Source organism: Zingiber officinale, chromosome 2A (assembly GCF_018446385.1).
Source record: "Zingiber officinale cultivar Zhangliang chromosome 2A, Zo_v1.1, whole genome shotgun sequence".
In the NCBI taxonomy this organism is placed as follows: domain Eukaryota; kingdom Viridiplantae; phylum Streptophyta; class Magnoliopsida; order Zingiberales; family Zingiberaceae; genus Zingiber; species Zingiber officinale.
Window position 1 is genome coordinate 2,077,185 of NC_055988.1, and position 15,645 is coordinate 2,092,829.

The 15,645-nt window shown below is 35.7% G+C and overlaps 1 protein-coding gene across 1 annotated transcript; it reads right to left on the bottom strand.

Moving 5' to 3' along the window:
* Nucleotides 1-1,048: 1,048 nt before the first annotated feature.
* On the bottom strand, nucleotides 1,049-15,405 carry LOC122040500. The gene is made up of 18 exons (XM_042599839.1): nucleotides 15,075-15,405; nucleotides 14,368-14,583; nucleotides 13,940-14,026; nucleotides 11,897-11,949; nucleotides 10,786-10,882; nucleotides 10,339-10,412; nucleotides 9,153-9,264; nucleotides 7,376-7,486; nucleotides 6,037-6,113; nucleotides 5,495-5,561; nucleotides 3,587-3,652; nucleotides 3,383-3,490; nucleotides 3,167-3,297; nucleotides 2,986-3,052; nucleotides 2,793-2,860; nucleotides 2,617-2,710; nucleotides 2,349-2,419; nucleotides 1,049-1,587 (listed from the first exon to the last, which is right to left on the bottom strand). Exons 1-18 carry the CDS (start codon nucleotides 15,222-15,224, stop codon nucleotides 1,272-1,274), a joined length of 1,965 nt encoding a protein of 654 aa, XP_042455773.1. The 5' UTR covers nucleotides 15,225-15,405; the 3' UTR covers nucleotides 1,049-1,271.
* Between the last annotated feature and the right edge of the window lie 240 nt (nucleotides 15,406-15,645).

Sequence of the window (15,645 nt, forward strand, 5' to 3'; positions counted from 1 at the left end):
AGTCAGACGAAGATTGGCTGAGGTGTCGTCAATGTTGACGGAGAGACAACTTGGATACACCTGGCGTATGTGCACCGGAAAATAGACCCCCACATGGAACTAAAGTACGGTGATGACATAACCGACAGTACTTAGGCTCTGCACACACTTAGACAAGCACACGAAACGTTAGAGATCCGAAATCAGGGAAAAAGTCACCAGCGCAGACCCTCTAACGCTCAAGTCAGGTACTTTTTCCCCAGAATAACAGTGTACGAAGGAGACGAGTACGAATATGCAAAAGAGCGTACTTACACAAGGGAGAAGACATCTCTTTTTAATATGACACTGCGTACCTCTAGAACCTGACCACTGTCAGAGAATGTCAGGAGTCAAGGCCCATTGGGTGATGGAGGAAACGGGGCGCCCTCTTAGGGATTGAGAGAAGGTTCTATTCGCAGATGACAGCAGGCCACTGAATATTCCCTGACATATGGGAGTTATTCCTTGACATTGTTGTCGCCTAGTGCCTTCTGCTCCCGGGTTTAGTTATGAGCAGTTCAGGCTGACCGTTAGGGTGTGGCGCTTGGCCCGAGTCTTTATGAGGGAGGCGATCTGCGACAAGGGTCTCATTTTTTACGCTTGGAGTACTGAAGGATCGACCGGGAGTTATCTTACTGAAAGTATTAGGTATGTCTGTGCAGATCAGGTTGAGGAAACCAGACCAGTCGGGGAAGGTTAGGCCTTACTCCAGGCTGCATCTCATGTCTCTGATCTGGGATCCTGATCTGTCAATACCCGATCGAAAATTATACGGTTGATAACATCAGGCGGTCTAACTCCTTCTCCATAACTACCGACTGTCACGTCCCCTTGACTTCCGACTGTTTAACCTTATCAGACTCCACCTTTATGAACATATCAATTATTATTATTGACTTCTTTTGTAATCAAAGTGTTTAGACTTCAGCAGACTAATCTCAATTAGACCGCCTTCTCTCATGATTCATTTAATTTGAAATACAATTTATACATATTTACAAACGATCTTCAAAATATCCTGTTCGAATTTTAAAACTTAGCTCATTCAACATATTTATATTGGTTTGAATTATGTCATGCTCGATCAAGCTCACAAGTTATTGTACAAAAAAATGTTTGAATCTATTGTATTTCAATGATTCAAAGAATGTACAAAAAGAAGAAGAAATATATAGCCAACAAAGTTTTATGGTTGGACTCTGTTTCTATCTGGGTTTCCATTGGAGTTGAATGGGTGACTAGTGCTCCAATCAATCAAAGTCCCAACCATTGATATCGTGTACCGAGAACTGCTTGCCTGCCTTTTGGAATTCCAATTCAAGTTGTGTGATTTCTGATTCTGGATCAGAAAGATAATACGGTGTCCTTGGAGTCGATCTAGGCGTCTCGATGTTTCTGAGCCTTGGCGAACTGATTTTAACAGTGGAACAAGGCTCCTTTTGCAATTTATCTGCGAATTCCCTTGCCGTTTCTTCGATCTCTAGAATAGGTCTTTCGATGGACTCAAAATGTAACCGCAGCTTCTCGATTGATTCAAACAGCTCGTTGACAGCGGGATCATCTCTCCTGCAAAAAAGAATGTCCATTAGTCTCGTGTTCGCATATTAGTGCTCAAATGGTTGATTTGATAGCAACCAGTCCCTACTTCGATGACAATAACAATATGTTGTGAAGGTGTTGTTTGGTGGAATTCCATGGAGGTTAATGTTTTATGTTCATATCTTATCTTAAGGCTGCAATTTAATTGTTCAAAGTACATATGCAAATGAGCTAAGCCGCTCATGAACCGCTCACAAGCGGCTCGGTCAAAACTCGACTCGAGCTCGAAGTTGACCGAACTCGAGCCAGCTTGATTAGAAATCGAGCCGAGCTCGAGCCTAATTATTACTAACTCGATGGCTCATTGAGCCAAACGAGCCCGTAATAATATATATTTATATATATATATTTATAATATATAATATATTAATTTATTTATTAAAAATAATAAAAAAAAATTCAAACTCGAGCCCGAGCCAATAATTAAATATCAAGCTCAACTCTACAAAATCGAGCGAGCTCGAGCTCGAGCCTAGGCTGGCTCGAGATTGTCGTTTACAGCCCTAGTTCAAAGAACTTGCACAAATTTTTACATACCGGAAATCACCTAAGATCTCTTTGACATTTTATTGAATCTCGAAAACAGTCTATAATTACTTCAACAAAAAAGCTTGATTGTTAACAAACTAATGGTTTAGTGATCAATATGCCACAAAATGAGAAAGGGAAATCGAGTATCAAGTCGAGACACCCTCAATGTGCCGCAAAAGGGAAAAAGAAAGAAGTACCTGGAACCTTTTTCCCTTTCAGTATAAAACAAATCCTCCATACGATCAACTATGCTGAATGCGGTCACAATCTGAAAGAAAGCACAGAAGATGGTTTAGTGCGTGTTTCTCAATCATGATACAGATAATTCAGGTTTATGGTAAATTTGCCATATGTGCTAAGTAATTCATAATGGTAGAATTTTCTTATTGCTTGCATTCTGCCTGAAGCAAAGGCTAATGATGGAAAATGATCATATATTTATTTATAAGCCTAGAAGTGGCACACCTTAGTTTCAATTGTCAAATATTCCTCCTCGAGACATTTCTTTGGGTTCAACTCTTTGGCTAAATTGTTGTCCCAACCTTGTGTCCCTTCAAATCTAGAAAAGGCGGAGAGAAGAAAAAAATTTAACATAGAGAAAGACACATCACCACATGAATATGCAAACAACATGAGTTCACCTATCATTGAATCTCTTCAAGTTCTCTACCAATGTACTAATATGAATGATTGAAGTGTTAAGATCATCCTGGAAGGAGAATAGAGATCAAAGCCGAACAAGAAGTAAATTACTAGGTTAAATGAGTGTTCATCAGGTGGACAAAACCTTCATATGACTGAAGAACCAAACTACAGAGAATTCAAGAGAAATACCTTGAATGAAGAAAGGTGATACCTAATCAATTGTACAAAATGATTCCCATATTTTTCCACTTCCTCGCTACAATGACAAGAAAATTGATGGTAAAGTACATACAAATCATAAACAACTTACTGAAGTTGATATATTATGAATTCAGATTATATTCATCATCCTAGGGCATCGAGAGCTTACTTAATTTGCTTATCTTTTAGCTTTATGCATGAAGATTGAACCTTCCAGGTATCTTGTAAGAAATTAATCCACATATGGACAATATCAGCTTCTACATTGCATAAAGTGACAGATTTTGCAAGCTCATCTTCCTGTTATTTAAAGAATAGTCAAATATTGCCATAATAATTTCTTTAGAATGATAAACCTTTAGACAAATAATTGGACTTTGAAAACCTTTGTTTTGAGGTGCATAATCATTTGATTGCTCGCATCATCAAACTGGTCTTTCTCCTCCCTGGTTTTCTTGAGTCGTGCAGAAGCAGCTGCCAGAGAAGAATTAACCTGATATAAAGTACACACCATGAACAGGGGAAGACTCCAATATAAGAAAAGAAAATCTCATGAAACTTAAAAAGGAAATTTCTACAAAAAAAATACCTTCTTTAGCTCAGCCTCAAGTCCGTCTCTTTGATCCTCCAGCCTAGCAATATCAGAGAGTAACTCCTGATTTAAATTGACAAAATAAAACCAATAACTGATATCCAGGTAGGTTCAAAACACCAAGTCACCATCCATAAACATGAAAGTTTAGATGCATAGGTAGAGAGCCGTCTTCGTATTTATGATCAGCTAACAAATTGTCACAATAAATGGAAATGGATGATGTAAGCACATGCCTGGCCAAATATTAAAAATGGCATCCTGGTACTGCTACTAAGACGAGGTCTGAGGATCGAACTATAAGTTTCACGCTTTCAACCAATGGTTATCCTTATAAAATCACTATTGTAAATTAATGTAATTGTGACTTGCAAGGTTGGCCCTACATTTTAAATCAGTGATGTGATCCAGAAATGCCTTGATAGGAAAAGGATACAGAAAGAACTGGTAAGTAGAATACAAGTCATCACTTAACAGAGAATAGGAGACAGGACAGCCTTAAGATTCTGGAGGTTTGGTCATGAAAATTAGATATTACATAACCTTGATTATGAACATATCTTCGGTCATCAAAGAGCTACCACACAATAAATAACAAATCAAGTAAAAATTGCAAATGCCAAAATAGAAATTTTGATATGATTAGTAATTAACAAAACAAGATATGAAGTTCCAAGAAGTAGAATATCTTCATATACTAGAACATTATGCAATGCAATGATCTTTAAATTGATCATGCAACTCGAAACAAAGAGACAGACCAGCCTTTTCAGAGAAGATTGTGGTCTATTACTAGGCATTAAAAATTTGAAATGCTTTCAGTCACTGTAAAGGAAGTAGAAGAGGTAGCAGCAAGAGGAGAATATAAATATGGCCATTGTATCTGATAGCACCATGCCTGAGACTGGTAATTGGACCTTGCTGCTCCAGTTCTTTTCTAAGATCAAATGGAACCCAAAACGACCAGAACAACCTTAGTAAGATCTCTTAAATGAAGGAAAATACTTTCCACCTGACGCCATAACTTTGATGTTATATGTATTACCTTGCTGCAGTTTTTTTTTGTAACCGGGTATCTGGATCTTACAAGCCAACTAATCACGGGATGTACAGTCCGGCCTCACATTCTGCGCACCAAGTAAATATAGGAAGCGAGGTGGCTCCTGACGTGGTGCCTCAGCGTCACCAGTTGTTCGAACGCCATATGCATGCGCTGTGTGGGTTTCGAACTCTGGTTGCTTGGGTAAAGCTCCCTGCCTCTTACCACCACGCCTCTTACCACCACACCATGCCCTAGGGGGATGTACACCACATACTAGTTCATATATATTGTGTGTACCACATGAAATCATGTAGTATACAAACAACCAGCTTGTGAAATACAAATCATTTATCCAAATATTCATCGACTCATAGTTTGACTATAACAAAGCTTGGCAAGGTTCTTGATAAAAAATCTATAAGACATGAGAAAGAAGTTCCAAGTGAGGTTTCTATCAGATCTGCCAAAATACAGCGTAAAACATAGGAAGTTCAAAGATTACTAAGGGATATGAAAAAAAAAAAACCCTAATACAGGAGGGAAGCTTTCCAGGACTCGATTGTGCACCTGATCATAAGCTATATATCTATTACCAACATTTAGTGATTAATAGCCAAAACTACAGGAGCTGGTTCAAGAATGAAAAGTGAGTAGTTGATGTCAGCCAAATATTCTAAAAAATCTGAATTTATGCATGTTATTTCTCAACTGTCCAAAATTCTTTGTAACATAAATGATGTAAAACCTTTAAAGCAGGTACAAGGAAGGTTGATTAAATCTCACAAAGAAATAGAAAATAAAGAAAGATGCACAAATCGTAATAGGAAGAAAAATGCAGAAAGTAGAAGCCAGAAGAATATTACCTTCTCAATGCCCCTAGCTTCATTAGCTTTAGCTAGATGATAGTTAAGAGCCTCTTCTTTCTGATGCCTGCTTTGAAAATGGAGGAAGAACACAGTTGAAATGATGCATCACATTCTTCTTTACAAGTTCAAGTCATAATTTATGATTTTTGAATGACAAAAGGTCAGTACCACAGAGTATAAGTTTATTTCCCTGTAATTAAGATCACCCAATAGAAAAGATTTACCGATGTATTCGGTAGAACTAATTGAACAACACCTAGGACATCCTACAAGATTCTAGGGACAGAACCTAAAAACATCTCTGAGCCAACCAAGATAAATACTGCTAAGTAACTAGCAAGCTGTCAAGATTGACCAACATATGTTTACACCAACATTTAAAGAATCTGCAATAATACAGTCAATTATAAATAGTCCCACTTTTTTTGTGTAAACATTAGGACAAATAATAAATCTAGTTTGCGTGCTTGATTCCTAACAGGGTGGTGTGAACAAGTTACAAACTTGTGATTCATAGATTAGGAGAGGCAACATTGTACCTATGATCTAGGATACGCTGTTCTGCTTTTGAGGAAGAGTTGGCAAGAGATTCGACAAGAACTGTCAACTTATCAACCTGTCAGCTTCATATAAACATTATTACAATAAGTTTCAACAATTGTGAAAAAAGTTAGTTCCATCGCTAGAGACCACTTAAACCTTAAAGAATATCTGCAAGATAATCCATATAGCGTAAATACTAAATACTATTACAATAAAGAATAAGCGCATGATGATTCCAGTGCCTATGATTGACTGCACGAATAGTAGCCAGAGAGGGAGAGGTCAAGTACGGCATCACAAATACATCCCTCAATAAATGTCAAACAGTCATTTTAACATCATCTGATTGGCGAACATAACTCATTCTGAAAAACTAGTAAAGTTAACAAATGTATAATATCTCAAGGATCTAAGATGACGCTGTGACACTGGACCTTTAAAAAAAAGAAGGAAGAGTTCATTTTTACGGGTAAATCTAGCCAATGCACCATTCAACACAAGCACTATTTTCTAAGATAACAAGTTCATAGCACATGCCTTTTAGGCAAATCCTCAAAAAATTTCACAATTACATAATATTTATATAATATAATTTATATTCACATAGATACTTTAATGAACTATGTTTCTTTGGGCTCAGCAAACAAATAATATTAATGATGGCTTGCCACCATGATAAATAACAAAAATCATACTGCATCAATTCCCAGAGTAAAACCAAGATTGCCACTAATTAGGTGCTATAATATAACATGCAATCAAAACAACTCTTGAATAGATGTACTACATTTATTTGTATGAGGGCAATTTGAATGGTCGAAGGATCAAAATGAGGTTCTATAACTTGGGTTCATAGTAACTGTCACTTATCGGAGATTACTTCAATATCTATCGATGGACAAACTAAGGTGTAAGTGGGCACCATTGCATATTACAAAAAAGTTCTCAAGGGACAAAAACAATCAGGTAACTTTGTAACACAAAATTTTAAACAGAATTGATTCAGAGTTTATTTTTAACTAAACTACCTGCAAAGCATTACAATTTAGCACAATAATGATACATTGTTAGAGTTGATTAGGACATGTTTAAAGATTAGCAATAGATTTTGTAATTAGACAAATTGATAGTTAGACAAGTTGAATGAATTGGAGTTGAAGCCTGAAGGTGCAAGAAGTAGAGGAATATCAATGAAATTTAAGTTACCATAATTAAAAAAGATTTAAGAGATCTAAAATTACTGATAGATATTGTTCAATAGGGAGATAAACCCATGCAACCAACCGAAAACAATGACGAGGCAGTAAAATTTTAAAGAAAAACAGAAGCATGTACCTTTTGAGAATGGACATCCAGTGAGTTCCCACTTTTTATGCCTTTTATCTTTAAAAGCAGGGTTTCCAATCTAGAGCATAGGCGGACTTCTACTAGTGCCTCTTGCAGAATCTACAAATTGAGCATAGTTAACTATGAAGATAATGTTGAAATGAAGCAATCAAGAGGAATGTACACTCAAAAGTTGGCTAAACAAGTTGTTCCAAAGAGAAATGTGTATGAGCAACCATGCCCACTAGCCAAACTTGTACCGCTAATTATATTGTCATGTATTAATGGAGCACCTTTATCTTTAGAGGACACAACTGCAAGTCTAAGTAACGAGTAGAATCCTAGACAATTATTATCCACCAGAAAATGCCATAAAACAATCAAAATCAAAATGCTATATCAGTATGAGAATTTACAATGCATCAACAGAATATGAGGATGAGCATTTTTTTTTTTTGCAGCAGCAGCAGTAAATTCATCCAGAAAAATAGAAATTTTATGTGGTGAGAGGCTCCCTCAATACATGGCATCTTGACACGGCATGATATAACCATCATGAGCATACATCTCTATACAACCTCTGAAAATCCTAGAGTTTCTGCTGAACCAAATTACTATAGGAATTCAATGATCATCCTGGATAAATATTATGAGATATAGCATATAATGCATGCATGCTTTTTCTTGCTTTAGACATTCTCTTGAAACAAATTACTATAGAAATTCAATGACCATCCTGGATGAATGTTATGGATATAACATATAATGCATGCATGATTCTTCTTAATTTAAACATTCAAATCCTTCAATTACTCAATAAAATGAGTTGTACTATCTGCACAAAAAAATTAAGACAAATTTGCAATTCTAAAACTTCCAGATCACTCATTTTACATACTAGATGCAATTTAAACTGTATGCTTAGGCTTCTGAAAAAAGTATACCAACCTCAATCTAGCCTGAACTTTGATAAAACAACAAATGAGACAACCCCAAGGCAACCAAAACAACAATGACAGTTCATCCCACCTATTCGGAATGAGTTACATGGATATATCCTTCCATTGACATCCATTTGAAGGATATACTGCCAAAAATACCCAAGTCATTTAGATCTTTTTATTTGAGTAGAGTTCCTTTTGGTCTCAACTAGAGAGTCCCAAAACTATAGGCATGAAATTACATGAAGTTGGCTGTCATCATCGTAAGCAAGTGTGTTCCAACAATTTGGGATCGTCTAAATTATAAGGGTCTGGTAAAGTGTGAAAAGTAATATTCTTTTCAAGATATTTTTTTGAGGGAATATTTTTTTTCAGGAGTATATGTTTATCAAAAGTAGAAGAATTTTATATGTTAAAGTTTTAAATAGACATGGGATAGCACCTGGATAAAAGCACAAATGTTCTTGTAAAGGGTCTTAGGATCAAATTGCATCTTCATCAATTAACTTTACAAAAACAGGGCAATAAATATCTTCAAAGAAAACTTTTGAAGCCACTGTAAACTTCACAAGAACCAAATTTTGAAGAGAAATGTGCCATAAAGCATAACTCTTATATAATAATTCTATTGAAAAATGATGAAGCAAAGTTAAATAGTAAATCACCGAGGCATATTTCTGAAAGGACCCTACACATAAAAACTAAGGCTTCCAACCAAGAAGCAATGTGTTATTCTTCCACAAGTTATTCATCTTCAACATGATCTAGTTTGACTACAAATGCATCATATCTTGCCTATTTACCAAAATAAAAACAGAATCTGCTATCTTAAGCATTAATCATACCTCCACCATATCTGAAATCTTTTTTGTACCAGCATGATCTTGGCTTGAGGTCATTTGCAATACTTCTATTCCATCGACGTTCTTTTGAAGCTTTGAGATTTCATATTCTAATCTGACAAGAATAGGAACAAAATTATTGCAGATTGGGAGTAACAATACAAGATAATCTTAAAATAACCATCATGATATCTGAGCCCAACCTAATTAAAACGAATTTTGAATTAGGAATGGGAATAACTACAAGACTAGATAATAATCCGACAAAACTTGACAATAAAACCCTCAACATACTGGGTAGGGATTCTAACATAGGCTTCATTAGCAATTTCCCAAACAAGCTTCAATTTACTAATCATATTTGATACTCCGAGACAATTTTTTCAACAAAAAACTCAGTAACTTTTATTCTTTACCTTTTTTTTTTGGCAATGTATGAGTGGGAATTCGCAAGCTCCAACCTTCATTAGCAATTTCCCAAACAAGTTTGAATGTACTATTCATATTTAATTCTATGTGACTCAATGTTTTCAACTAAAACCTAGTAACTTTTATTCTTTACATTTTTTTTGACAATGTATGAGTGGGAGCTCTCGAGCTCCAACCTTTTATGACTAAGGTGGATTTTGAACCTGGGACCTTGAATATATTTGCTACCTGTTTATTCTTTCTGGTAGTCCACATGGATCACTCTTACCTTTCAAAGTAGATACATAATTTTTCCAACCATAAATGTCTGTAGTTCATAGGTCCAATGACTTAAAATATACCAGCTTCAGCATGTCAACAACCTCCACCATCTAGAAAAAGAGCCTCCCACCAAATCTGACAAATGTGCTCCCATCTTCATATCTCCTCTTTTCAAAGGATCTGTTCCTTGATTTCTAGAACTGAATGAAAGAAGATGCCAATCTGAGTCGTAACATCAGCATCATGGAAAGATCTTTTCTTCAGATTGCTTAATCTAGGAGAGAATTCAATATTTTGGAATCCCTAATGCTCCATTGCTTGTTCAAATTACATGGAAAGTATTTTGCAATACAACACAAGTTGTCTGAGAAAGACCAAGGAAACCATAAATGAATGTCTATTGGTAACATTGCTATGTTAGTCGATTGCTTGTTCAAATAACGTGGACAGCATTTTGCATATGAAACCAGGAAACAATAAATAAATGTCTATTGGTAACCTTGCTATGTCAGCATTTACTTTTAGTCCTGAAATTGCACCTTGAGCAAATTGAAGAAGCTCGTCACGCTTCACCTGAAACATTTGAAAATGTGCATGAAAATAAAAATTTGGCAAATATGATTTGGACGAGACATTAAAAAATAATGAATCATATTTGATCCCCAAAAAATAGAATCGTACAAAAGAAAAGAATTGAAAGACTATTTATCACTTAATGCCTCTCTAAATACTCTTGTGCAAAAACATGTACTTTAATGCAAGTCATTCTATAGATTCACAGTAATAAAAAGAAACCCAATCAACAAGCGACAAACTTATGTAACAAGTATTATTATTTAATTAACTTTCAAATTTATACTTTGCTGGAATTCCTAAAGTCAGGCTACAGGAGCAAATAGACAAGGCATCAGATATTGTAGTCTATGAAAGAAACAATGAAGTATACCAAAACTTCCTCTTCGTAAGCTGAAAATGCTTTTGAAAGTTGTTGTATCCTGCTTATAATATCATTGTGATCTTCCTTATCCCCGATCAGACAGTGTCTGTATAAACTCAAAAACACGAGAAAATATTTACATATCATAGCTATAAATTGAAAAGCAAAATAAAAAACAAAAGTGATTCTATATGATATGTTGTAATGAGATCTGTAAGCTGTTGATTAGTAGTAAATTTAAAGGACACAACTGCACTATCTAGAGTAGCGAATCAGATAGAATAAAATCACTTCAAATTAAATCGAAAGAACATATAACTCATTATAGAACAATTAAAATCATCTTGCTAAATGTTTGGGGCCAGCTACACATCTTATGAGCAATTCCAAGCTATTAACAAATTGTTCACTTCCATATTTATTACAAACAAAAGTCTATTGATAAATTATATGCATTTTAAGATGCATGAATAAATTATTCTTAAAAAAAAACTGTTGTTAAATTATAGGATCTAATGAAATAATTCCTATGAACAACTCAGTTTCTAGGTGAGTTCTCGATCTTGACAACCTTCAGAAAAATTAGTTCATTAACTAGATAACTCAAACCAACCAAAATGGTTAAGCACATATTACTGGTAATTCATCTGAAATGCACCCTTCTAAACCCTTCACCATATAGCTCATAGTTTTAACGTGGAACTAAAATGGGCTGAGAAATAACAAAACACTACTGAGATAGACTATATAAAGAGTAAGATTTCCAGTTGAATTTTAAATTGTGTGAGTGGCATATTGAAGCTATAATCAACGTTCTGTTGAACCACTCTTCTAATAGATTATGTTACACCTAACAGTTGTTAAAGTTATTAAAGATAAATCATTAACAATATTTGCAGCTATCTAGCTGGAAATTGAATTTTAAATAGTATGTACAAGTTTAACCAGAAAGAAAAGATTGATAAAAGAAAATTCTGAACAGTCTCAGAGTCAATACAAAAGGTCTTGTGATATTTATAGCATTCAACTTCGTGTGTAGTTATTTCTAAAATTAGAACTATGCTATGAAGGAATAAATGGCAAGTGAAAGAGAATGCATAATCACACGATTCCCACCAACCCAAATATTTGCAAGAGCAGAGAAACTTCTTGTTCATTTGGAGCTTCCAGAATCTGAGTCACAGAAAAGATTTAACCTGCGGTTAACCTCCATGATCAGCAAGAACAATGCCTAAGATCAAATATGATGAATAATACTTTCAAAGTATGTAAAACCTTCAATTATAGATTAAACAGTGAAACAATAAATTTTTGCCCAGAAAGTTCATAAAAACAAATATCAAACTTACAGAAGTAATTAGGACATCTGTCCAATTATTTATGCTAATGGGCATAAAATGTGCAAAATGAACCTGTCAATTTTTGTGTGGAATAACTAATCAGCCTAAAGCAAGCAAATGTAATGGGGATAGTTGTAAATGTAATTCATTTCATAGTAGATCATGAGATGGAATTCAGGGAAAATGGGTAACTTTTCATCTCTTATGGGGATCTTGACCCCACTAGCCAAGAGATTGAGCGAGCAGCTCATTCTTTGATTCCTGGTTTAGAGCATCAACAGCCCACTTTTTACCACTTATGGGAACCTTGACCCCTCTAACAATGAGATTGAGCAGCTCACTCTTTGCTTGATCACTCTTGTTGATATGAGAAGACTTGTCTTCTCCTTTTTGAGTCTGAGATTCATTTTGCAACGAAGAAACTTGGGAAATTCAAGAAGTCATAAATTGGATGTGTCCAATGCTATGTTCCTATTACATTTATGGCATCAAATTAAATCTGACTTCTAGAGACATACCACCTCTGATTTTCTCCCTATTACCCTGAAATATCTTCTTCTTAAATTAATCCCCAAAGTTTTTACCACCCAGTTACAAAGGTTTCTGGAGGCATTAATTAGTGCTCATCAATTTGTAATTCTCAAGGGACCTGCTATGTGTGCGTTACTGAAGTATTAAATTGGTGGAAACATATAGAAGTATGTCTTGATAAAGCTTGACAATGAAACATGCCAGATATTGTCAAATGGGATGCTCTAGAGCAGGTGCTTCAGTTGCAGGGCTTTCTAGTTCAATGGATTTGTTGGGTCATGAACTCCTGACAATTCATGGCACTGTGGTGGTTAATAAACAAGCTGGAAATGAATTTGCTTATGGTAGGTAAATTAGGCAGGGTAATCATCTATGTCTCTACCTATTTATCTTGCTCACTAATTATTCAATTGCTACTCACCTGACTTTCAAATTATCCAATTGGTGATGACACTACTTTCCTCAATAAAAAAAGGAGTAATGGAGCTCAATGTTGATTGTGTTCTTTGGCTCCATTTCAGTAACAAGGAGACCATAGTGCACATATTCTTCCAATGTAATATTGCAAAATTGTGTGTGGACTCATCTTTTCTCCTGCATTCAGCTCAACGAACAAGAAATGGCTTCTAGTGATGGCAGTAGATTGTATACCGCGGCTTTTAGATGCTATGTGAACCTGCACTCGCTCACTTTGGATGATAAATAAGTACCCTTCTTAAATGGGTAAACAATCTAAACTTAATTATTAAGCATATTCAAGTATTGAACCTGAACAGGACGGGTACTTGTGGATATTTGATTATAAGATGGCAATGGATGGGTACTTGTGGATACTCGATTATAAAATACCCATTGCCATCCCTAATGGCTAGTGGATGATTGAGATCGCAATGATTTCTTTGACGCAATGGATTTCTTCTCGGGTGTTTATCACATTTACCCAATCCTAGTTGTACACAATTCAGTAGACAAGGACTGATGTTACTTTCCACGACAAGATTCAGTTCAATGGATGCCCTCCTCACTTGGTTCTCTTTTCTCCAATGTTGGAGCTTTTGAGTAAACCCATTTTGTTAGACGCTCTATCTAGTCAACTTACTACCTTTGAACAACTGTTGTGGAGCTGATCTATGAACTGTTCATTTAGTTTTCCTACTATTAACATCTGTTGGGTTCCTTGTTTCACCTCTTGTTATCCTTTGTTTTTAACACTTGTATCTCTATACTTTAAAAAAAAAAAAGCAAAACAAGAGTGATAACTTGCAAATCATTATGTTAATAATCAAACTTACCATGGATAATATAACGCTTTCAAGGGCTTGGCTATAAAGAAGCACTTCCTTGAAGTTCATAGTTTCATCCCCGAGGAAATATAAGATCTGCACAACCATATAGAAGAACCATCAATTTTCATTCATTAGCTAATTTCAACAAATATTAAGTCCAAAGATGCATTTGGAAGCTCACTATATTATCATCTTTGAAAAAAAAAAATCACAGTACAGAAAATTATCTCATATTCTAATGTAGAGCAGAAAATTTGTAAAAATATTCATTATCAATTGAAAGGACAAAATGTGCATGACAGAGGGCAGTGAGGCATATTGAGCTGTGTGTTTCATGCCTAAGAATCTAATTCAGGAAGAGGATTCATGTACAAGAGTCAATTTTTGCCTTTTCAAACATCAGAATACTTGGTGCTAAAACAATTTTATCTAACCATCGAAACTTTTCCAGGATGTGAGTTGCTGTCAACAGATGACAGTGGCTGTTCCAACAGCTTATGATCGGTTGAATCTCCAATTACTCTTTCAATTTCTAGCAAAGAAAACAACCATGTTTGTAATAGCTGAACTCTCTCTATTCCCTTGCATGATACAGCAATGTCTTCCAATCTTTTCGCAGTCTGCTTGAAGCTTTGAGAGTTTTTATTACCCTGCAAAATAATGATGTTGCATTTCTTTAAATAATGCATCTATTCAAAGTCAACATTCTCAGACAAACCATCAAGACACAGAGAAGCCTCAATTGCATACTGGTAGGAACAAGCCTAGATAACGCTTGTTGCACTGTGATTTAATCCATGTTCAGTATTCATAATAAACAACAATAGCAAGGTTTTGATCAATTTATACAAGACTAATCACAATAATGATACAGTAAACTCAATACTATATACTTACATTCTTGATCATCCCTGTAATGCCACCAAATATAAAACCAGATCAAATCTAAATATTTACCTATCAAACTTTGACATGAAGAGAAGTGCTAAGCATCCATATAATATTCACTATTAAGTAGGTTCTTCAGGACTTCATTATCGGAAAAATAAATAAAATTAGATAGCGGAGGTCAAGGCCAACAATGTAATGCCAGCAATTTAGAATCAATAAAGGGCGGGGTCTGGGAGGGGGAGAGTGTTACGATGCGGCTCTGGATGATCCTGGTCCCCCCGGCGACTGCCTGGCCGGCGTGCTGAACAACGGTGCCTGCGTAGTTCCTGACTGTGCGCGTGAGGTTGTTCTTGCCGCTGACCTCTACGGCCTTGTGTACGGCCGATCTCAGCCACGACATCGAGGGGGAGTAGGCAGATGAGAGGTCAGAATGGATCGGTGAAGAACGGATGGAAGATCGACGGAAAATCGCCCAAGTGGAGGAGGAAGAGATCGGGATTTGATGGATCGAAGTTCTCGAAGGAGGACGAAAAGGCCAGCGAGAGCGGTGGCGAGGCCGGGGTGGGACTTGGTAGCGCACCGCCGTGGTTTCCGGCCGTTCTATATATAGACACCTGAAACAAGTGGGCCCGGATGGCTGCAATGGACCGCACCATTCGCCAATAAGGAAAATACTTTTAAAAAAATCTTTTTAAAAATTGTACTTTTAATATCTAAAATAATTTTGAAATATTTTTCACATAGAGCTGAAATTAAAATTTAAAAAGAAAGAATTCAGAAATTTAGAAAGAAATTAAATTACTAATTCCATTTAAATTGAG